The 20,335-nt window shown below is 50.0% G+C and overlaps 2 protein-coding genes across 6 annotated transcripts; one reads left to right on the top strand and one right to left on the bottom strand.

The window, feature by feature from the left end:
* Nucleotides 1-177: 177 nt before the first annotated feature.
* On the bottom strand, nt 178-12,543 carry PMPCA (peptidase, mitochondrial processing alpha subunit). 2 transcript variants are annotated; one of them, XM_003794845.3, is made up of 13 exons: nt 12,382-12,543; nt 11,526-11,728; nt 10,735-10,814; nt 10,439-10,521; nt 7,428-7,522; nt 6,018-6,118; nt 5,339-5,602; nt 4,926-5,018; nt 4,730-4,848; nt 4,494-4,584; nt 4,278-4,340; nt 2,271-2,415; nt 178-889 (listed from the first exon to the last, which is right to left on the bottom strand). In XM_003794845.3, the coding sequence occupies exons 1-13, from the start codon at nt 12,450-12,452 to the stop codon at nt 720-722; spliced, it is 1,578 nt and encodes a 525-aa protein (XP_003794893.1). In that variant the 5' UTR covers nt 12,453-12,543; the 3' UTR covers nt 178-719. The 2 variants fall into 2 exon arrangements, with proteins under 2 accessions (XP_003794893.1, XP_012663722.1); XM_012808268.2 differs by lacking the exons at nt 11,526-11,728; nt 12,382-12,543 and having other exon boundaries at nt 7,428-7,520; nt 10,735-10,790.
* SDCCAG3 (serologically defined colon cancer antigen 3) lies at nt 12,538-19,763 on the top strand. Of its 4 annotated transcripts, XR_001161494.2 has the most exons (11): nt 12,538-12,767; nt 12,960-13,109; nt 13,873-13,941; nt 14,184-14,296; nt 14,915-15,331; nt 15,764-15,837; nt 16,515-16,626; nt 16,976-17,038; nt 17,765-17,904; nt 18,796-18,998; nt 19,400-19,763. XR_001161494.2 is itself a non-coding variant. In XM_003794846.3 (10 exons), exons 1-10 carry the CDS (start codon nt 12,698-12,700, stop codon nt 18,893-18,895), a joined length of 1,308 nt encoding a protein of 435 aa, XP_003794894.2. In that variant the 5' UTR covers nt 12,538-12,697; the 3' UTR covers nt 18,896-19,763. The 4 variants fall into 4 exon arrangements, 3 of the variants coding, with proteins under 3 accessions (XP_003794894.2, XP_012663724.1, XP_003794896.1); XM_003794846.3 differs by having other exon boundaries at nt 18,796-19,763; XM_012808270.2 differs by lacking the exon at nt 12,960-13,109 and having other exon boundaries at nt 18,796-19,763.
* Nucleotides 19,764-20,335: the final 572 nt, after the last annotated feature.

Genomic DNA, 20,335 nt, shown 5'->3' with positions numbered 1-20,335 from the left:
AGCTGCCACCCCTACCCCCGCACATAGTGACACCCCTGAAGCCAGGCCACACCTTACAATTAAAGGACGAGAGGCTTCGAGATATCAGGTCAAACCGGGTGACTGTCAAGGAGAAAAGTCTATTTCAGGAATGCTGTTGTTATCCTTACCAACCAAAGGTGACAGAAAACACTGAGGTGAGGGAGAGTTCACCAATTTATTACCAGTGACAATGCCATGCTCGCTTGTGGGCTGGGCTCTACAAGGAAGGCTGCACTCTTCTCTGGTCCAGCCTGCAGAGCTAAGTCCTGGGATGCATCCCAGGAGCTGAGTCCATCACAGAACACTGCAGCCCAGCAGCCTGGCACCCGTGGCACCCACCGATGGCACGTCCCTGCTCAACAGCAGAGTCTCAAGAAACTCACAGCAGCCCCATGCACCGAGAAGTCCCAACTCGGGGGGATGCTGACCCTGGCTGGTCGTGGCCAGTGTTTCTCCTGTCTCTACACGTGCCCTGCCTGGCTTCTAGTATGGAGCAGTGAAGGCAAACACTCACTTCACTCCTTCACACTCAGTTCTGAAGGACTGAGGACTGAGTAGGGGCCTGGCGATGTCCAGTTGCTCCCTTAGGCTTAAGGGAAGCCCCATGTCCATACCTCGGCTCTAGACTCACACCCAAGGCAGCACGTGCAGAGGACACTGTCCACAGCCCCTGGACCTGGCCACACCTTGGGGGGACCCTACCGGAAGAGCCGGTATGTCCTGGGCAGGCGCCCATCCTTGCTGGACAGTGCTGCCTGGATGTGCTCATAAGTTGGCAGGTCGGTCAGATCACCGAGGGCGGCCACTGCAGGTTTCCCCCGGAGCATTTTTGAAGCAACTCTCTTGATGTCTTCTGGCCTCACATTGCCTAGTAAGAGGACAAAAGGACATTGGGTAAAAGCACTGTTCATCTCATCAAGGCTGTGGTCAATAAGCAGACCATGGGGACCACCAATCCATGTCAGCCCATCACACTGGGCCAGCTACCGAGAGGGGAGTACATTGGGATGGAATGGCAGGAGTAAGCTGTTTTCAGTAAAGGGGGACATGCCAATGGCCTAAAAGTACAGCAGGCGTTAACATAGTTACAAAGAGCAAGCTCCTTGTTTGAGGAGTTAACTTGATGACAGGTCTACAGGAAAAACCCCGATCCCTCAGGGCTGCGCGGACAGACGGCTGAGTCAGAGTGAGGGGCGCAGGGCTGCCCCCAGGCAGCAACCACACCTAAGCCTTCAGAAGGGACCTGGGGGCCACCGGGAGGTGAATGGCCAAGAAAAAGGAACACTTGGGGGTTTCTTTTCTTTGGGGAGACTGGACATTTGTACTCGAGGATCCTAAGACAGTTCCTGAAGGACGGACAGTGTCCAGGCAGGGCAGGGCAGGGCTTCATGTCCAGGACAGGGTTGAGGTCCCCTCAACGGATAAGAGACACCAAAAGCCGAAGCCTCCTTAATAAGCAGCTCTGTGCCAGGTTATACAACTGGCCCCAGAAGACTCCCATGCAAATAAAATTCAGCAATTTGAGGAAGTTCGGAGACCTCCTAAAGGTTACTCACTGGGGCCACGAAACCCCAGGACCACAACACTTGCCTGAGAGCCATGGACAGCAAAGCCCTCTTTCTAATGACTGTGTGGCAAACTGCTAAATGCATCTCAATCATTAGCTTACTGAATCCTCTTTATTATTTGTTTTGGGACAGAATCTTGTTGTCACCCAGGCTGAAGAGCAATGATGTCACCATAGCTCACTGCAGCCTTGAAGGCCTAGGCTCAAGCGATCCTCCTGCCTCAGCCTCCCCAGTAGCTCAGACTACAACAGTATGGCACAACATCAGGTTAATTAAGGAAAAAAAAAAAAAGTTAAGTGATGACATCTCACTATGTTGCCCAGAATGATCTCGAATTCTTGGCCTCAAGCAATCCTCCCACCTTGGCCTCCCAAAGTGCTAGTACCAGGTGTGAGCCGTTGTGCCCAGCCTCTTTAAAAACTCCAAGCAGCAGTGATAGCCCTCCCAAGATGCAGAAGTCTTGGTGACAGTGCTAAGGTGACGCAGCGGGCACAGACGGAGCCAGGAAGTGAGACTCTGACCCTCATGGCCCTCCCCTCAGTCCTTCCTGCTGAAGACATCTGGGGCAGCCCAGGCTTGCATATGGGGTGAAAGTGAGAAGTCTATAGGAAGGTGAGCAGCTGTCCTCTGAGCCCCAGCCAAGGTCTTCACTAGTCACCTCAGTGCTGGCACGTTACTCACGGATGAGTGCGCACAGCTCGTGGGGCAGCTTCCTGGAGTGTGTGGCCAGCACCTGCCTCCCCACGTCCTCAAAGATGACGGGTCTGGACTCCAGGTTCATCATAAGCATGGACATTAGCTGTGTCTTGGCTCGCTCCAGCTCCACCTAGGCCCAACACCCCCGCCATCAGGAGAAAGCCAGCAGTTCCCTGGCCCCTCTGGTAAGGGTGGGCACCACACCTCACAGGGCCCAAAGCGGGGAATGTGCTTTCCTTGAGCCCCTGTTGCGGTTTGTGTGACAAGCAGTAGAAGGTAAAATGTTAAACTCCCAAACTCCAGGACCCCAAAGTAGCCACACAGAAAAATCAGGAGAAAACAAAGGCAGCACAGGTTCTGGGGTCCCACCAGACTCCCTGGTCGAGGCCCAGGCACCTGGGTTTACTAAAGTCCTTAGGACACTCTGAGGGATGCAGCCTGCACAGACAAGCTCCCTCTTCTGAGGCCATAACCAGTTTTGGGCTTTAAAACATTCTGGCCTCAATGAGTCCGATTTATGATCCTGAGGATGAGATTTGAGGGTCTTGCCAAAGAACCTAGGAGCTACCAAACTTTGAAAACCAAACACTGAAAATAGATATGCTGCTAAGATACTGTATCACTTTTAAGTGAAATAATTACCAATTTAGATAGATCTTTTTTGTTTTAATAACTTCAGGAAGATAAATTTATCTCTGATTGGCTTTGCATAAGCGAAGAGTATTATTTTCTAGAAAGATACTAATGAAACTAAAGAATGTTAATTTTGAAACACAATTTGTTTCTCAAATAATGCTTCTTTTTCTGATTAAGATGTGAGCATAGGCTCGGTGCCTGTGGCTCAAGCGGCTAAGGCACCAGACACATACACCTAAGGTGGCGGGTTCAAATCTGCAGCCCAGGCCCGCCAAACAACGATGGCTGCAACCAAAAAATGGCCAGGCGTTGTAGTGGGCACCTGTGGTCCCAGCTACTTGGGAGGCTAAGGCAGGAGACTCGCTTGAGCCCAGGAGGTGGAGGTTGCTGTGAGCTGCGATGCCATGGCACTCTACCCAGGGGGACAGCTTGAGGCTCCGTCAAAAAAAAAAAAAAAAAAAAAAAAGAAGTGAGCATAAGGCTCAGCGCCCATAGCTCAGTGAGTACACACTGAAGGTGGTGGGTTCAAGCCCGGCCCGGGCCTGCTAAACGATGACAAATGCAACCAAAAAATAGTCAGGTGTTGTGGCAGGCCCCTGCAGTCCCAGCTACTCGGAAGGCTGAGGCAGGAGAATCACTTAAGCCCAAGAGTTTGAGGTTGCTGTGAGCAGTGATGCCACGGCACTTTTACTGTGGGCGATATAAAAACTGTCTGAAAAAAGAAGTGAACATGTGATCACAGTGGAAAACGTGACGCGTATAGTAAGGAACTTTATGAAGGTAAAGCTCAAGCTGCCACAACCCCACACGTGACTGTGGCTGGCATGCCGACGCAGCTGTGTTTATGCACTTTTTCATGTGTGTGCATGTAAGATTGGCGTGTGTGCACCAGTACTGGTCCATGCAGTAACGAGGCTTCTCAACACATAGGGCATCAAAAACTATGCTAAAGAAATGAATAAAAAACAGGCTGAAACATAAAAAAGGAGCCAGAAAAGGCCCTGGCTGTGGCTCATCTCACGTGGCTATTCCATTCCTGGCTGTCTACAGGCACTGCTGAGGGGGGCACCTACTCCTTGAGAATATCTCAGCAAAACTGAGACAGGTCACATAGCCAGTCCCACCACACACTAGCCAGCCAGATGAAAGCAGATCAAGTGCTTGGGGTCACCACCAGGGAGGATGGCTCCGGAAGGGCTCCTGAGTGCAGCAGCCAGCCCTCAGCTGCACCATCCTGCTGGACAGTGGCCTTGGGGTTTGGGGACTGGGCCCACTGCTAGCCACTCCTGCAATGTGGCCCTCCCTCTCCGTCAGATGCTGCTAGCAAATCTGGAAATGGTCCCAAGCTCTACTCACCACATCTACTGACCCGCCCATTAAAATGAACTCCTTTGTGATGATTTCTACCATTTCTCGAACCTACAAAGGAGAACAGGGCTGTGAGAGTGTGACCTGCCCCACTGGCCACTGACCCCTCTCCAACAGGGACAGCCTTGGTTGGGAAGGGAGCTGTACTGAGAACTGAGGCCACAGGTGGGACCCAGATGCTGCTCCTGCCTGGTGTGCCCTCACCTGCCGCGGGTCAGCACTGGCATGGATGCATAGGAGGCCAGTGTCTTCATAGCTGTGGTGGTAGGAGGTGGCGTTGTACATCCAGTGGTGCCTGTGAGTGAACACGGAGTTGCTGGGGTGAAGAGGACTTGCCAACGTCAGGCCACAGGGAACTGAAGAAAAGGACACTCGGAAGGTGGCACTGTGGTCCCGAAACCCACTTGGCATGCCCTGCACCTGCAGAGACTGCAACCCACCTGTTCAAGACGTTGAGGTACAGCCTGGAGAACATGCCTTTGCCAGGCCCCCCAGCCGAGAAGGAGCCACCTCCCCCCATCATCATGTTCAATACAGCGAAGGGGATGAAATCTTCCTCCTGTGGGGACAGGGTGGCAGGGCTTGGCCAGGGTCCATATGTGTCTGAGCTGCCGCCTGTCTAGTCCCAGGACTCACCAAGAAGGAACAGCTCTCAAGTCCCACCATGATGTGCGTGAGCTCAGGGATTGGGGTGGGGCCCAGGCTGACATTGGACATATCTCTTTCCAGCTGCAACCAAGAACAAGCAAGTGGGGCCAGGTGACAAACCAGCAGGATCTGCAAACTTCCCCGATCAGATCACCATGAAAGTGGCTGCATGAGAATCAGATGCCAACACCAGCAACTCTGCTTCAACAGGAGAGCTGCCCTCATCCTAAGTACTCTCAGCTTTGAGCAATGGACTGGCTCCATGCCACTGCATGACTACAGTAATGTTAAGACCCAGCCATGAATGCAGTTAATTCTACCACCTTCAGATTTAATACAGAAACATGAGTCAGAACGAGTGAGTACAACCCACAGTCACAAAACTTTTCCCATCACTTTACCTTGACCATCCCCCCAGTGTACTGTGCTACAGATCTGTCGATGTCCACAGCAGGGACACCCCCCCAGGCTGGCTGGACTCTCAGGAGGTACTTCCTGGCACAATCCACCAGGTGCTCATGCTCAACGCCCACTCCAGCCAGCACCATGCGGCCTGGCGTGTAGTAGTTTCTTAGATAAGAATGAAGCACTTGTCGGTTGATCTTTGCTATGTTTTCTGCGGGGCAGAAACGGTGGAGGCCAACGGTGTTCTCTCTGTAAGCTGCCTAACAGAGAGAGGGAGACAGGTGTGATGACTGTAAGGGTGCAGTGCAGGCTCCTCCACCCACACCCCTACCTCCTCAAGCAGAGCTTCTGGGAAAATCCAACATAAGCTGGTATTTTAGCCAGAGTTTGGCATCACCAACTTTGTGTATACTTATAAAAGTAACAAAATCTGCTTCTCCACAATGAAAATTCACAGAAAACATAAAATCAAAGAGTCGTTTTATAGACGGACTGGGAGGTATCTTGGTAAGGCAAGAATGGGAAGCCACAAATGCGGCTAAACAGCAGACTGGGAAATTCACTATTCTATCAACACCTGCAACCTGCAAGAACAGAATCAGAGAGGTAATGAGCCCTCCCCAGCACCCCGGTGTCACTGCTCTGGGGCAGGACAATCATGAGCTCTGTGTTTACTTCATGGATCATCTCGGTGAGGAGCGGCTCGGGGTCAGGCCGCATGTTCAGGTCCTCCAGCTCAAACTGCACTGCCATCCGTGTCATCTCAATCTCTTCATCTGCAGAAATGGAGGACAAGGGCTCAGTATGCACAGCAAGAATGAAGATGCAGGCTCAGCGCCTATAGCTCAACCGGCTAAGGCGCCAGCCACGTACACCTAAGGTGGCGGGTTCGAATCCCCAGCCCGGACCCGCCAAACAACAATGACGGCTGCAACCAAAAAATAGCCGGGCGTTGTGGCAGGCGCCTGTGGTCCCAGCTACTTGGGAGGCTGAGGCAGGAGACTCGCTAGAGCCCAGGAGTTGGAGGTTGCTGTGAGCTGTAATGCCACGGCACTCTGCCCAGGGGGACAGCTTGAGGCTCTGTCTCAAAAAAAAAAAAAAAAAAAAAAAAAAAAGAATGAAGATGCAGCACCAACCCCAAGTCACTGAGACGGACCAAGTGCCATTTACAGTGGGCACCAGCAGTCACCTCTGCCCTCTCATCCAGGGAAGACCTGGGGGTGTGCGTGGAAACAGTGTTATGGTGAGCAGGGATTGAGGGACTCAAACCTCTCATCCCAGCTCTGCTGTGAAGCTGCCACTGGGACCTGCCCCAAGCCCCAATGTCCTCACCTGTGGAAGGCACTGGTGCCTGGCCACCTCCAAGTGTCAGCATGTGGACACTAGATAAGAAGGTGCTCAGAACACAGATGCAGACCATGTGAGGGCTGCCATTTTACCAGCTAACTGCAGCAAGTACTACAAAGGTCGTAACTCTAGACAGGCATGGTGGCGCAAGCCTGTAATCCCAGCCCTTTGGGAGGTCAAGGCAGGAAGACGGCCTAAGCCCAGGAGTTTGAGGCTGCACTGAGCTACGATTCGACTGCCCACTGTACTACAGCCTAGGTAACAGAGTGAAACTGTCTTTTAAAAAAAAAAAAAAAAAAAGGTTCTTAACTCCAACTTTGGACTGGAGCTCTGAGGTTAGATTCCTGTGAAACACAGCACATGCTTAGATCACCTGGAAAAACCAATACACTCTTTCTCCCAGCTGGGAATTCAAAGTTGTGTGGCCTGCAAGGCCAATGAGGGTAATAGGAACATAGAGCAGCAAGCTGTCAAGGTATTTAAAGACAGTGTGAGGGGCCTTTCTAACATAAAAAACCAATTTCACTGAAAACATCAAAGCACTGAGATCTGTCCAAGCACTAAGAACTCTCTAAACCACCAAGGACCTTTCCAGTCACCAGCCTTATTTCTAATAAATCACACTGTCCCTGTGGTATAAACCCGAGGCTCCAAGAATATGCTGCTCATGGCTATAGCATGTCAACGAGCCTCCCCTGTCTCCAGCCCACCCAGAGCACTGGCAGTGGAAAGCCACACCTGTTAGCCGGGGCTGCAGGACCACATCAGCCAGCAAGCCAACCACTGTGTCCAAGCCTTTGCTATCAGCAGACACAGCGTACATGGTGGTGTCTCTGAAAGAAAAAACAAGCCAACACTGACAGGGCAGCTAGGGGATGCTCATACGCTGTGTGCTGGTAGGGACTTCCCGCTTTATGTCAGGGGGCTAATACACAGTTTTCCCTCCTTTCTTCTCTCATGCTATCAATTCTTAGCAGGCAGGAGCCCCCGAGCTACACACAGATTAAGTACTTAAGTAAAAGAAACTGGTGAGTGAGATTGGAGCCAATGCCAAGAGATTTTTATAACCATAGGTTCTTTTTTTTTTTTTTGAGACAGAGCCTCAAGCTCTCCCCCTGAGTAGAGTGCCGTGGCATCACAGCTCACAGCAACCTCCAACTCCTGGGCTCAAGCGAGTCTCCTGCCTCCGCCTCCCAAGTAGCTGGGACCACAGGCACCCGCCACATCTGGCTTTTTTGGTTGCAGCCATCACTGTTTGGCAGCCCGGGCTGGATTCGAACCTGCCACCTTAGGTGTATGTGTCTGGCGCCTTAGCCACTTGAGCCATAGGCGCCAAGCCAACCATAGGTTCTTTCAAAAGGTGTTTTATCTGTGCAAAATGTATGCTAAATAAAAAGACTAGAGACTGAGCACAGCAGCATCCCTGTAATCCCAGCACTTTGGGAGGCCAAACTGAGAGGATCACTTGAGGCCAGGAGTTTGAGATCAGCCTGAGCAAGAGCAAGATCCCATCTCTACTAAAAATAGAAGAGCTAAGTGGGATAGGACTATAGCTCCAGATGCCAAGGAGGAGTTTGATGGTGCTGTGAGCTATGACACCATGGCATTCTAGCCTGGGCAACAGAGAAAGATCCTGTCTGGAAGGGAAAAAAAAAAAAGAACAGGGGCTCCAGTAGCTCAGTGAGTAGGGTATCGGCCACATATACCAAGGCTGGCGGGTTCAAGCCCGGCCTGGGCCTGCTAAACAACAAGTCCAATCAAAAAATAACAGGGCGTTGGCTCAGCACCTGTAGCAGCTCAAGTGCCTAAGGCACCAGCCACAAACACCAGAGCTGGCAGGTTCAAATCCAGCCCAGGCCTGCCAAACAACCATGACAACTATAACCAAAAATTAGCCGGGCATTGCGGTGGGTGCCTGTAGTCCCAGCTACTTGGGAGGCTAAGGCAAGAGGATCACTTAAGCCCAAGAGTTTGAGGTTGCTGTGAGCAGTGAGACCAGGACACTCTACCCAGGGCAACAGCTTGAGACTCTGTCTCAAAAAAAAAAAAAAACCATAGCCAGGCATTGTAGCAAGCACCTATAGTCCCAGCTAACTCAGGAGTCTGAGGCAAGAGAATTGCTTAAGTCCCAAGAGTTTGAGGTTGCTGTGAGGTGTGATGCCATAGCACTCTACCAAGGGTGGCATAGTGATACTGTCTCAAAATAAACAAATAAATAAGAACAGACTGCAAATGTTCCTGGCCTTAGATGGTGTGGGGAACATATAACAAGGCTCTTATGGAGTTTGTGGTATGGCTGTAACATTAACTCCTGGCATGAAGAACCAGGTCAGCACAGAGTTGGGCAGGGAAGGAACAGCCACAGAACATTCACAGAACTATCTGAGATCATGTGTAATCAAACAGACCACATAGAATAGACCAAACTGTCACTTTGGAAAGAGCCCATCAGATGGGACACAGTCACAGTGCCTCTGCAAAGGGGACTAGGCTGGACCTGCACCCTGGAGAGGAGCCGTCCTCACTGACTGCAGTCCACATCAGGAGGATGGCAGAACACCAGCCTGAGCTGCATCTGAGTCAGAACTCTAGCCTGCCTGACCAGAGAACGGACTTCATGTGGCAGCAGGAGGAGAAATGAGGTCTGAGGCAAGGTAGGGAGGACTGGACACACCGGGCAATGAGACTGGACATCACACACAGATGACAGGAGCCAGAGATTTTTTAAGAGAGCTTGTTTTAAAACGTGAATATATTACCTCCATGCTAACCCTAATTCTTGGCATTTAACATGTCTTTTACGTATAAGTTTTTAGTATTCTTTTTTTTTTTTTTTTTAGACAGCATCACTTTGTCACCCTCGGTAGAGTACCATGGCATCACAGCTCACAGCAACCTGCAACTCTTGGGCTGAGCGTTCCTTTCGCCTCGGCCTCCCAAGTAGCTGGGACTACAGGTGCCCGCCACAATGCCTGGCTATTTTTTTGTTGTAGTTGTCATCATTTTAGCTGGCCCAGGCTGAGTTCGAACCTGCCAGCCTTGGTGTATGTGGCTGGTGCCCTAACCACTGTGCTACAGGCACCAAGTCTAGCATTCATGTTTAAATAACCAACCTTTTAAAACACCTATGATCTGTGTCCACCCATCTCATAAACTATACAAGGCTTCTCAGAGTTCTCCACACCTGCCACACAAAGACCAACCCTCTATTGCCCACCCTGCCTGTGTTCCTGAAAATACTGCCCCCTCTCCTTCCCCAAGCAGACCCTGCCACTTCCAGCACTAAGCTTTGGAACCTGTTGTTCCCTGGTCTCAAATGGCTCCTGCCTCACCTATCTAGCCAACTCCTTAGGAACCAGCCCCAATGCCATGTTTCCTGTGATTCTTTTCCTAGCTCCAGACCAATTCATTGGCTTCTTCACCTGGTTCCCACTGCCTTTGGCTGTTTAGTCTATTACGTTTGCACGGCCCTCTGCCCTACCAGTCAGTGCCTCAGGAACAGAGCCTGCTCCACATTCCCAGCATGGGTCAATCGGCCTGGCTGAACTGACAGGGCAAGTGGGTTCCCAGACACTGTGTTTCTCTGTGCACGTGTTGCCCACCCATTCTCCACCCAGGCCAGGGCTCGTTTCTCACTGTGAAGTTCCACAGGTCCTCTGATGGGAGGGACTCAGTAGGATCTTGTCCAAGGACAAAAACGTTATTTTCACAAGGACACAAAGTACGTTTGTACATAAAAGCTGGTATACCTTGATGTCTGGCAATCACAAATACCCCCATGCTTTTCCAAGGTAAGCAGAATGTCATCCTTGCTGTCAAATCGTGTAGTAGACTAATAAAAATAAACAAAAAAACCTAAATAAGCAAATAACACCTAAAACATAGGAAAGTTTATATTTCCAAACACACAAATTATCTTATAACTTAAAGCCTTTTATTAACATTAACTTTGAAAATTTATCATTTATTAAAATAGCCATCCTAAAAACAAACTTAAAAGATCCTTCTCAAATACAGTCTCAAAAATTACAAATTGGATACTGACCGAAAATGCCAATTTTTCCAAAAAGTGGGCGATTCCACTAGGATATTTAGCTTCATATCTCGATCCTGAATTAATAAGAACTGGTAATATAAAGAAAATTAGGTGAAAGTAGATGTTGAAAATAGAAGATTTAGTCAAGACTAGTCAAAATTGTGAATACAACTTAAAGACATAAAATGGATAAATTCATCTTCGTTGTAAGACCATTTCATGGATATACGTGTATGTCAATGCTTACAAAATCATACAATTTACATTTTTGATAGAAAACTTTTAGGACTGCAAAAAGGTTAAAAAAGGGAGGGGAGAGGCTCGGAGCCTGTGGCTCAAGTGGCTAAAGTGTCAGTCACATACCCCTAAGGTGGCAGGTTCGAATCCATCCCTGGACCACCAAAACAGCAATGATGGCTGCAACCAAAAAAAAAAAAGAAAGAAAGAAAAATAGGCGGGCGTTGTGGCTAGAGCCTGTGGTCCCAGCTACTTGGGAGGCGGAGGCAAGAGACCCGCTTGAGCCCAAAAGTTGGAGGTTGCTGTGAGCTGTGATGCCACAGCACTCTACCCAGAGGGATAGCTTGAGGCTCTGTCTCAAAAAAAAAAACAGGAGGGGGGAACCCACCATAAATGTCATTACCAAAAATGGCCACTGTTCATATTTTGGTTACTAACTTTTCAGATTTTCCATCATGTTTCCACTCAGAGTACATTTCACAACTGACACACTAAAATGACAGTCAATAAAGCACACATGCTAAAACAAGACCACCTGCAACATTACCACCAACAGTACTTACTTCCTACTGTACAGAACTGTCCAAATTTATTTTGAGAGGCCACACGTAGCCCATTATCCAGTGTGGTAACTTTGGTTTCAAACTTCTCCTGTCCATCGACTGTGGCAAAAACAGGCTTGGGTATTCCAGGTAAGGGAGAAGAAAGGGGAATGTTGGGATAGGTGCTGCCACTACTAAACTGTCTGTATGTTGGGGGTCCAAACCTGAAACAGAGAAATTGGCCCAGTTACAACAGACTCAAGACAACTGATCCTCTGGTAACCACGTAGGCGGGGTTTATTAGGTTTTGTCTCCATTAACAGTCGTATCTGCCTTCCTAAAAGAATTTATTTTGACACACCTCCACAGACAACACGGAGGAGTGGAGTGACCCAGGCTCAGCCAAGGTGGTTCAGTAGCAGTGGGGACGGAAAAAGTCTTTAACGTCAGAAATCAACAGTAGACGGTACACAGCGCAGCGGTCGAGAGCCCTGGACTCTGGTGTCAGACAAAAGCCCTAGTTCTGTGGTCTAAGAGAGCCGAGCCTCTGCAGGCTCAGCCTTCGGAGGGAACACGCGGCAGGAAAAGGGCAGAGACAGAAACCACACACAGCCTGGGACAAAGACCCGTCGGCCCCAGAGCTGAGGGCGGAACAGGAAGCCGGCAGCCGGGGACAGGAGAGACGGAAAAGGCCGAGGACCCGGGCTTGAGGCTCAAGGCAGGGAAGGGCCCCCGTCGCCTCGGCGACGAGGCTGGTGTCCCTAAGAGCAAGCTTGTCCGACGGGCGCCGTGCAGCTTGCAAAAACCAAAGACGGAGCTTCCAGAAAGATTCCAGCAGCTCCGGTTCCAGACCAGGCCTGGCTCGCCTTCGGCTCACCTCAGCCGCGAGGGGCCCCAGGACCCCGAAACCCGCAGCAACCGTGTCGCCACTAGCACCACAGCCGCCATCTTATGTCTCCGCCCACTGCTTCTGTCATCACTTCCGTTTCCGCCGGCGCCCCGCCCCGCCCCCCGGCGTCGGCTCGCAGCGTTCCGGCGCGCGCTTCCGGTAGCGGACCGGAAGCCTCGGCGGGAGGCTCGGAGCAGCCTCGGCGTCCGAGCGGCGGGCGACGGGGGCCGCGGCCCGAGCGGAGCCGGGGCCATGGAGCCGCCGCTACCGGGCTAAACAGGTCCAGCCCGCCGGTCCCGCGGCGATGTCGGGCTACCCGCGCCGCCCGGGAGCCACCCCGCTGTCCCGAGCCCGGAGCCTCGTCATTCCCGATGGTGAGCGGGGCCGGGCTGGGAAGGCCGAAAGGAGGGCAGGCGGTCAGGCTCCCGAGCGCAGCGCGGCCCCAGCGGGGCCTGGGCCTCCCTGCTGGCGTGGGGCGCCGGGGGTCGCGTGGCCCGGGTAGGAGGCCTGCCGCAGCGCCTGGGCGTCGCGGCGCGCGGTAAAGTCGCTCTCATTGTTGCTTACAGCTCCCGCGTTCTATGAGCGCCGGTCTTGTCTCCCCCAGCTAGACTGTGAGCGTCCCCCTGACGGGGACCAGGACTCCCACTTCTTCGGCATTCGGCCGACCTTTATGTGCTATGTGCCCAGTCCGGTGCTAGCTTCCGTGGGAGATTCAGGTGAGAGACGAGGGCGCCGGCATCAGGGAAGCCCCGTCCCTCTACGACTTGTAGGCGTCCCTCTGATGTAGGGTTAGCTCCGCCGCTGACCTAACAGTGAGCCCTGAGCGCTGGCTGTGCCAGGCACTGGGAGCGCAAAGGTGATATCCCCCCTAGGAGCTCACAGCCTGGTTGTGGGGAGACCCCCACACACACCGTTCTAGCACAGCATCCTCAGTGCTCAGTCAGAGGACAGGAGACGACCTCATTCCTCTAGGTCGTGGTGGGTGGAAGTGAGGACAAGAGAACCTTCTGTAAGTGGTGGTTAGAAACCAAGCTGGAGCCATCCAGCCCCAAAGCCCAGCAGCGATCAGGCGTGTTTCGGCAGGGATGGTCCTTCCTCATTCTTCTCAAGCACTTGTGCTGCTGCGTACTGCAGAGTGTGTAAGTGATTAGGTCAGGACAGTGAGTGAGGACAGCACAGTGGTGAGGACATTCAGGGGATATCACAAGACAGAAGGACATGTGTAGCCCTAGCTAGGCATCAGAACCTCCTAGGGGCATCTATAAACTACAGACTCCAGGGCTGGTCAGTGGAAGCAGACCTTGTCTACAGTAAGGAGTCTTGGGGCTTGTACTTCTTTAAGGTGCCCAACCAGAGAAAGCAGTGCAGTAGAAATACCACATCCGTAGTAGTAGAAACACCATGTCCATAAAAGAAAAACAATGTAGTCAGTCCTAAAGGTCCTTCTGATCACTGTGGGGCCACAATGTTTCGTTGCAGATTTTGGCTATGGAAAGGGGAAATGTACTAAGCAAGGTCCATCCGGAGCCCACGAGACACGTTTTGGAGGTAGAGTAGTTCGGTAATCCTTTATTTTTCTCTCAGTGTAACACACAGTGCCAGGTTTTTGTCTGTGTGGGGCTGGCAGTGTGACTGGATAAGTGGCTTCCTGTACAGCCCCAAAGAGCAGGTGGGGTGAGAGTGGCATTCTGGATTTCAGATACAGTCATGCTCTGGAAAGAGATGAGTAGGAGGATTCCTTTTAACGATGCTCAGTAGACTTTATGTATTTGTAATGTCTATCATTTCAGATGACAAACTTGAAGATCTTGAAGAGGCAAATCCATTCTCTTTTAAAGAATTTCTGAAAACCAAGAACCTCAGCTTGTCCAAAGAAGAAGCAACCAACAGAATTTATTCCAAGGTAAATCAAAGAAGTTGTTCCCAGTGACTCTAGACAGAAAAGGCCTTCAAAGACCATCTCTTCCGATTTGCAGTGTTGCTTTAGTGGAGATGATTCAAGACTATGTGGCAAAGCAAGGCAGCTGTTAACACTGGTGGGGAAGTTTTGTGGGGTTAAGAAGCTGTTTGGATGCTTCCTGATCTACTGATCAGACAGGGTCTTTCTCTGTATTCAAAGGCTGAACACAGGCAAAAAAAAAAAGGCAGGAGATAACTTCTGCGTTGGCTTTTTTTTTGTTTTTTGGGTTTTTTTTTTTTTTTTTTTTTGAGATAGGATCTTGCTGTGTTGCCTGGGGTAGAGTGCATTGATGTCATCAGTCATAGCTTGGTGCAGCCTCCAACGCCTGAACTCAAGTGATCCTTCTCTTTCAGTCTCCCGAGTAGCTGGGACTATAGGCACCCACTATCACACCCAGCTAATTTTTCTATATTTCATAGAGATGGGGTCTTGCTATGTTGCTCAAGTTGGTCTCAAACTCCTCAAATGATCCTCCCACCTCAGCTTCCTGAATTGCCTAGGATTACAGGCACAAACTACCAGCCAGCTGAGTTGGCAGCTTTGCTCCAATGTTTTCTTTAGGAAGCCTCGAGGCACTCAGTGAGACTCGACCACAACTCTCCAACCAACCAGCCTGTGGGCTATGGCCTAGAATATCAGCAGCCATTTTTCGAAGACCCAACAGGAGCTGGTGACCTCCTAGACGAGGAGGAAGATGAGGATGACGGGTGGACTGGATCCTATCTGCCATCCGCCATGGAGCAGACGCACTCTGCAAGGGTCACTGCCAGCACATCACCCTGTGGCACGTACCTGTCATTTTTTTCCACTCCATCGGAGCTGACGGGGCCCAAGTCTCTGCCCTCGTGGACATTGAGTGACACAGACTCTCATGTGTCTCCGGGATCTCCAGCAGGGAGTCCTGGCACAGACTTTGCAGCTCACGGAGAGTCTCTGGGAGACCGGCACCTACGGACGCTGCAGATAAGTTATGAGGCAGTAAGTGAGGGGCTCGAGTTGTTGCCTGGCACAAAGCACCAGTCTAAGCAGGGCTATCCTAGAGGGAGCCTGGAGCCGTCCTGCTTGCCAGGATTTGGTGCCAAGGACAAGATAGTTTTTGGTGTAGCAGCCTGCTTTATGATGTTCCTTTCCCTTTGATTATGTATGTGAATATAACCCACTAAAAAGTACTGTGCTGGAAATTTTTAAAGAAATTATAGTCACCTAAAAAAAGCTACAAGTTACGAGTAAAATTGGAGTCTGTGACCACCAGTCTTTAAAAAGTGGGCACCTTTCTTCATGCACTGCAGGTTGACTCTCTACTGACCTGGATATTTTTGTGTATCAAGAAGTTCTACAGTCAAATTACAGAATATGTGCCCTCTATGTGAGACATACTGAGTTTCTAATAAGGATTTTCTTTTTCTACAGCTGAAAGATGAAAATTCTAAGCTAAGAAGAAAGCTGAATGAGGTTCAGAGCTTCTCTGAAACTCAAACAGAAATGTATGTAAACTTTTAGTTAGGAATGCAGAACTCTCCTAACGCTCAAGGAAGTCAATCTTTAAATATTAATGAACTAATCAGAGTTGAACTGAGTCTGGGTTTTATTGTTAGATCTTCAGCATCAAACATAGTTCTTGTGTTTGGTGTAAAAGTTTACTTAACATTAGACCAAGGGCAGGGGCGGTGGCTCAGCCTGTAATCCTAACACTCTGGGAGGCTGAAGTGGGTGGATCTCTTGAGCTCAGGAGTTCAAGACCAGGACCCCATCTCTAAAAAATAGCTGGGTGTTGTGGCAGGTGCTTTGTAGTCCCAGCTACTTGGGAGGCTGAGGCAGGAGGTTCACTTGACCCTGTAAGTTTGAGGTTGCTGTGAACCGTGATGCCACAGCACTGTACTGAGGGTGACAAAGTAAGACTCTGTCTCAAAAAAAAAAAGGTAGACTCAAATCAACCCAACTCCTTTTGGAGCTACAGAGCTATGGGCCAGCTCCCTTCCTCTCCCAGCCTGCAGGGTCCCCCCTGATGTCACTGCCACCTGCTCTGTCCATCCTGAGGCTCATTCTTTCTTGGAGCTCTTAATGATTTTTATCTAGCTAATCAAATTAAAATATTTTTTAAAGTATCCTTCTTAAAAGTAGTCACATGAATTATTAACAACTCAGGTTTTTCTTTAACAAGGGTGAGGACTCTTGAGCGGAAATTAGAAGCAAAAATGATCAAGGAGGAGAGTGACTACCATGACCTGGAGTCGGTGGTTCAGCAGGTGGAGCAGAACCTGGAGCTCATGACAGTATGCAGCCATGTTTCTCTGAGTTAGGGGCTGGATAGAGCAGGAAGCTCCTTTGGAAAAAGAGCTGTGGCTGGTGTTGGGAGCCAGCAGGTACCACCAGAGGTGTGAGCTGTGCTGTTCTCGGCAGACCCTTGGCACTGTGGTCTTGCTCTTCTGGGGCCATCAGTGAGGGGGCTCGGGCACAGGTTCTATGGGATGGGCCCCCATTCTGTCTGACAGTGGAGGTGGAGCTGGGCAAGGCAGGGCCAGGAAGGGTGGGGCCACAGAGGGTGGTCTCCTGCTCCGCATGTGTCCCATACAGCCTTGAGGACATCACTGATGCTTTCTGTGTTTTGTTTTGGGGTAACAGAAACGGGCTGTAAAGGCAGAAAATCACGTCATGAAACTGAAACAGGAAATTAATTTGCTTCAGGTAATTAGCGAAAAGTCTTAAGTGTTTTCCTTTGACTCGGGGAGTCACAAACACGTGAAATTAAGGAAAAAGGTGTGAGAGACTGTGCTGGCTTCACGCTGTTCCCTGAGCAGATGAAAAACATAAAATCGGGACAGCCCCAGGTTTCTCTCCAGGGCCCTAAGTAAAGGGAGAGCATAGGGGCTCGGCTCCTATAGCTTAACTGGCTAAGGCGCCAGCCACGTACACCTAAGGTGGCGGGTTCAAATCCCCAGCCCGGACCCGCCAAACAACAATGACGGCTGCAACCAAAAAATAGCCGGGTGTTGTGGCGGGTGCCTGTGGTCCCAGCTACTTGGGAGGCAGGGGCAGGAGACTTGCTTGAGCCCAGGAGTTGGAAGTTGCTGTGAGCTGTAATGCCACGGCACTCTACCCAGGGGGACAGCTTGAGGCTCTGTCTCAAAAAAAAAAAAAGGGAGAGCATAGGGTTCCCTTGGGTGTTTGGTGTGTAGGTTGGGTAGAGCCAGGTGCTGAGTACATGGTGGAGTTAAGGGGAATGTGTTAGGCCTTTCTTCCTAAAAGGCCCCCTCAGTAAGTGAGATCACCTCTCATGAGTAGGCCAGGCCCCATGAGCAAGCCCATGCCTCTCTGGGATGGTACATTTAGTTTTACTTGGATTATCCTATGGATGTGCTCTGCTCAACGATGAATACATTCCGCCCGCCCCCCCAACCCATACCCCTATAGGCTCAGATCTCCAACTTTAAACGTGAGAACGAAGCTCTGAGGTCAGGCCAGGGCGCCAGCTTGACTGTTGTAAAGCAGAACACTGATGTGGCCTTGCAGAACCTCCATGTCGTCATGAACAGCGCACAGGCTTCCATAAAGTGAGTACCTGGTGGGGCTGGGAAACCTCCAGCCAAGTGAGGGGTGAGATCGGGAGGCTATTAGCTGTGTTGGATGGGCTCAAACTGTGACGGAACCATGGTGGGCAGACCCTGGGGGACATGTGTTGAATGGTCCTGTTAACCCTCCAGGTCATGATATGGGCAGAAAGGCACGCTTTCTAACCTACTACCTCAGAGTAACTTTTCCCGCCTGGGAGGTGTGGACATCAGCATCACACAGATTTAAATCCCAGTTCCTTCACCTACAGGGCATTAAAATTCTGAATAAAGGAAATAGTTTTCCTCTTGTTGTAAAAAGCAAGTAAACTCACCCAAAGGCCCTTAGTGCAGTGCCTAGCACAGTGAGCACCCCAGGGACATTCCTGTCATTGGGTACAGCAGTGATTTTCTGCCTCCTACTGGGCTGAGCTCTGCAAGGCAGCTTTGCTGAGCACACGTGAGCACTTGTGTGAGAGTCTCCTCTGAGTGGACCTGAGATTTTTTTATTTTTATTTTTTTGGAGACAGAACCTCAAGCTGTCACCCTGGGTAGAGTGCCGTGGGATCACAGCTTACAATAACCTCTAACTTTTGGGCTTAAACAGTTCTCTTGCCCCAGCCTCCCAAGTAGCTGGGACAACAGATGCCTGCCACAAAGCCCTGTTATTTTTTTTGTTGTAGTTGTCTTTGTTTGGCAGGCCCGGGCTGGATTTGAACCAAACCCGCCAGCTCCAGTGTATGTGGCTGGTGCCCTAGCCACTGAGCTACAGGCACCAAGCCTGGATCTGAGATTTTAAAACTTACTTTCACTCTGGATTTCCTTTCCTTCCATGCTTCTGTTGCTATTAAACAGAAGCAGTAGCAGTTCCCAATGTCTGTATTTTCATTTTAGGCAGCTGGTTTCTGGAGCCGAAACGTTGAATCTTGTTGCTGAGATCCTTAAATCTATAGACAGAATTTCTGAAATTAAAGACAAGGAGGAAGACTCCTGAGGAGCATTGCGATCCTCAGCTCGAAGTTCTGTGCAAACCCGAGGTCACTCCTGCTTCATCTGAACATGCAATTGTGCCTTTAACTGTGCAGACTTCACCCAGAGTAAAGTATTTATCATGAGATACTAATTTCATGACCTAGAACAGTGTTATTGGCCGCCCACAATGGGAGTCGCTCCTGTCTAGGAGTCCAATGTATAACTTACACACGGTCCTTGTGAAATTCCTGCTGTTTTATAGATTTTAATGATTTGTGAGAAGGAATTTTTATAAAAGCTAGTGATTATTTTAATTGCTAAACATAAAAATAGCAATTCTATAATAACTGTTTCCATTACCATTTTTAAAAATTGTAAGTTAAGTTCAGTGGATTGAACTTGATAACATAAGTAGAACACACTAAATGAGCCGTCATGGAAATGATCAGCTTGGGCTGGGACTTGTGCCTTTTCACCTTTACTCAGCGTCCCTCTGTTTCCCTCTTCACTCTTTTGACCTTCCCAGGGTGGCCTGTGTGAAGAGGTGCTGCCTCCTGGGTGACTCTGTCCTCCCACCAGGACTCCTGGGGACCAAGGCTGCACATTCCATGCTGTCTCAGCCCCACCTCTCCTGTGAGCTTTCAGATTTAAAAAACTGTCTTGGGCTGAGGGTTTTAATACATATTTCAAGTGGCATTTTGTACAATGAAGTTTAGAATTCAGGAATTGCAAGTGTGTCCAGGCTGCCTCTAGTCCCTCACCTGTAAGAGGGAAGGACAAAATGTGCACTACGTGCCTTTTGGCTATTTTCTCATAAATGTTATTTTCTAAATTTTCTTTTCCCTCCTGTTAAGACAGCTTCTCCATTTAAATAAATTCTGAAGTTCATATGCACTGCCTGTTTATTCTGATTGAGCCAACTCCTGATGACTGAGAATCGAGCTGCCACTTAATGCATCTTGTTTAGTTCTTAACTGGTGATTTGTGCTGGAAGATTAATTTTTTAGGTCCTCGGCCTGCAGGTTAGAGACATAACCCAGACCACTGCTGCCTGGGCCTGACCAGTGCTCAACATGTGATAAATGTGGGATTCACACACTGCATGTTTTGGAGTTGGGTGTATTGGATTCTAGCATCAGAACATTCTTTGAGATCGTGGGGTTTAATTTTCAAGCAAGATGATTAAACTACTGGACTCCCCAGCCTTGACTACAGGAAAAGGTCAGAGCTTTCCAGATTCCCTGCTGAGCATGCCTTTAAGCCTGCCTCATGCCCCACCTCACTTGTCTTTGTTGTCAGTGCACACTGCAGGCAGGGTGGTGTGGTGGGAACGTGCTGGAACCAGAGTCTCTCCTGCATCTACAGCAGTGGTTCTCAACGTTCCTAATGCCGCAACCCTTTAATACAGTTCTTCATGTTGTGGTGACCCCCAACCATAAAATTATTTTCTTTTTTTTTTTTT

This window comes from Otolemur garnettii, unplaced genomic scaffold (assembly GCF_000181295.1).
Source record: "Otolemur garnettii isolate 467f Iridium unplaced genomic scaffold, OtoGar3 scaffold00087, whole genome shotgun sequence".
NCBI lineage: Eukaryota > Metazoa > Chordata > Mammalia > Primates > Galagidae > Otolemur > Otolemur garnettii.
The sequence above is the reverse complement of the archived record's forward strand: the minus strand, read 5'-3'. Positions and strand labels throughout refer to the sequence as shown.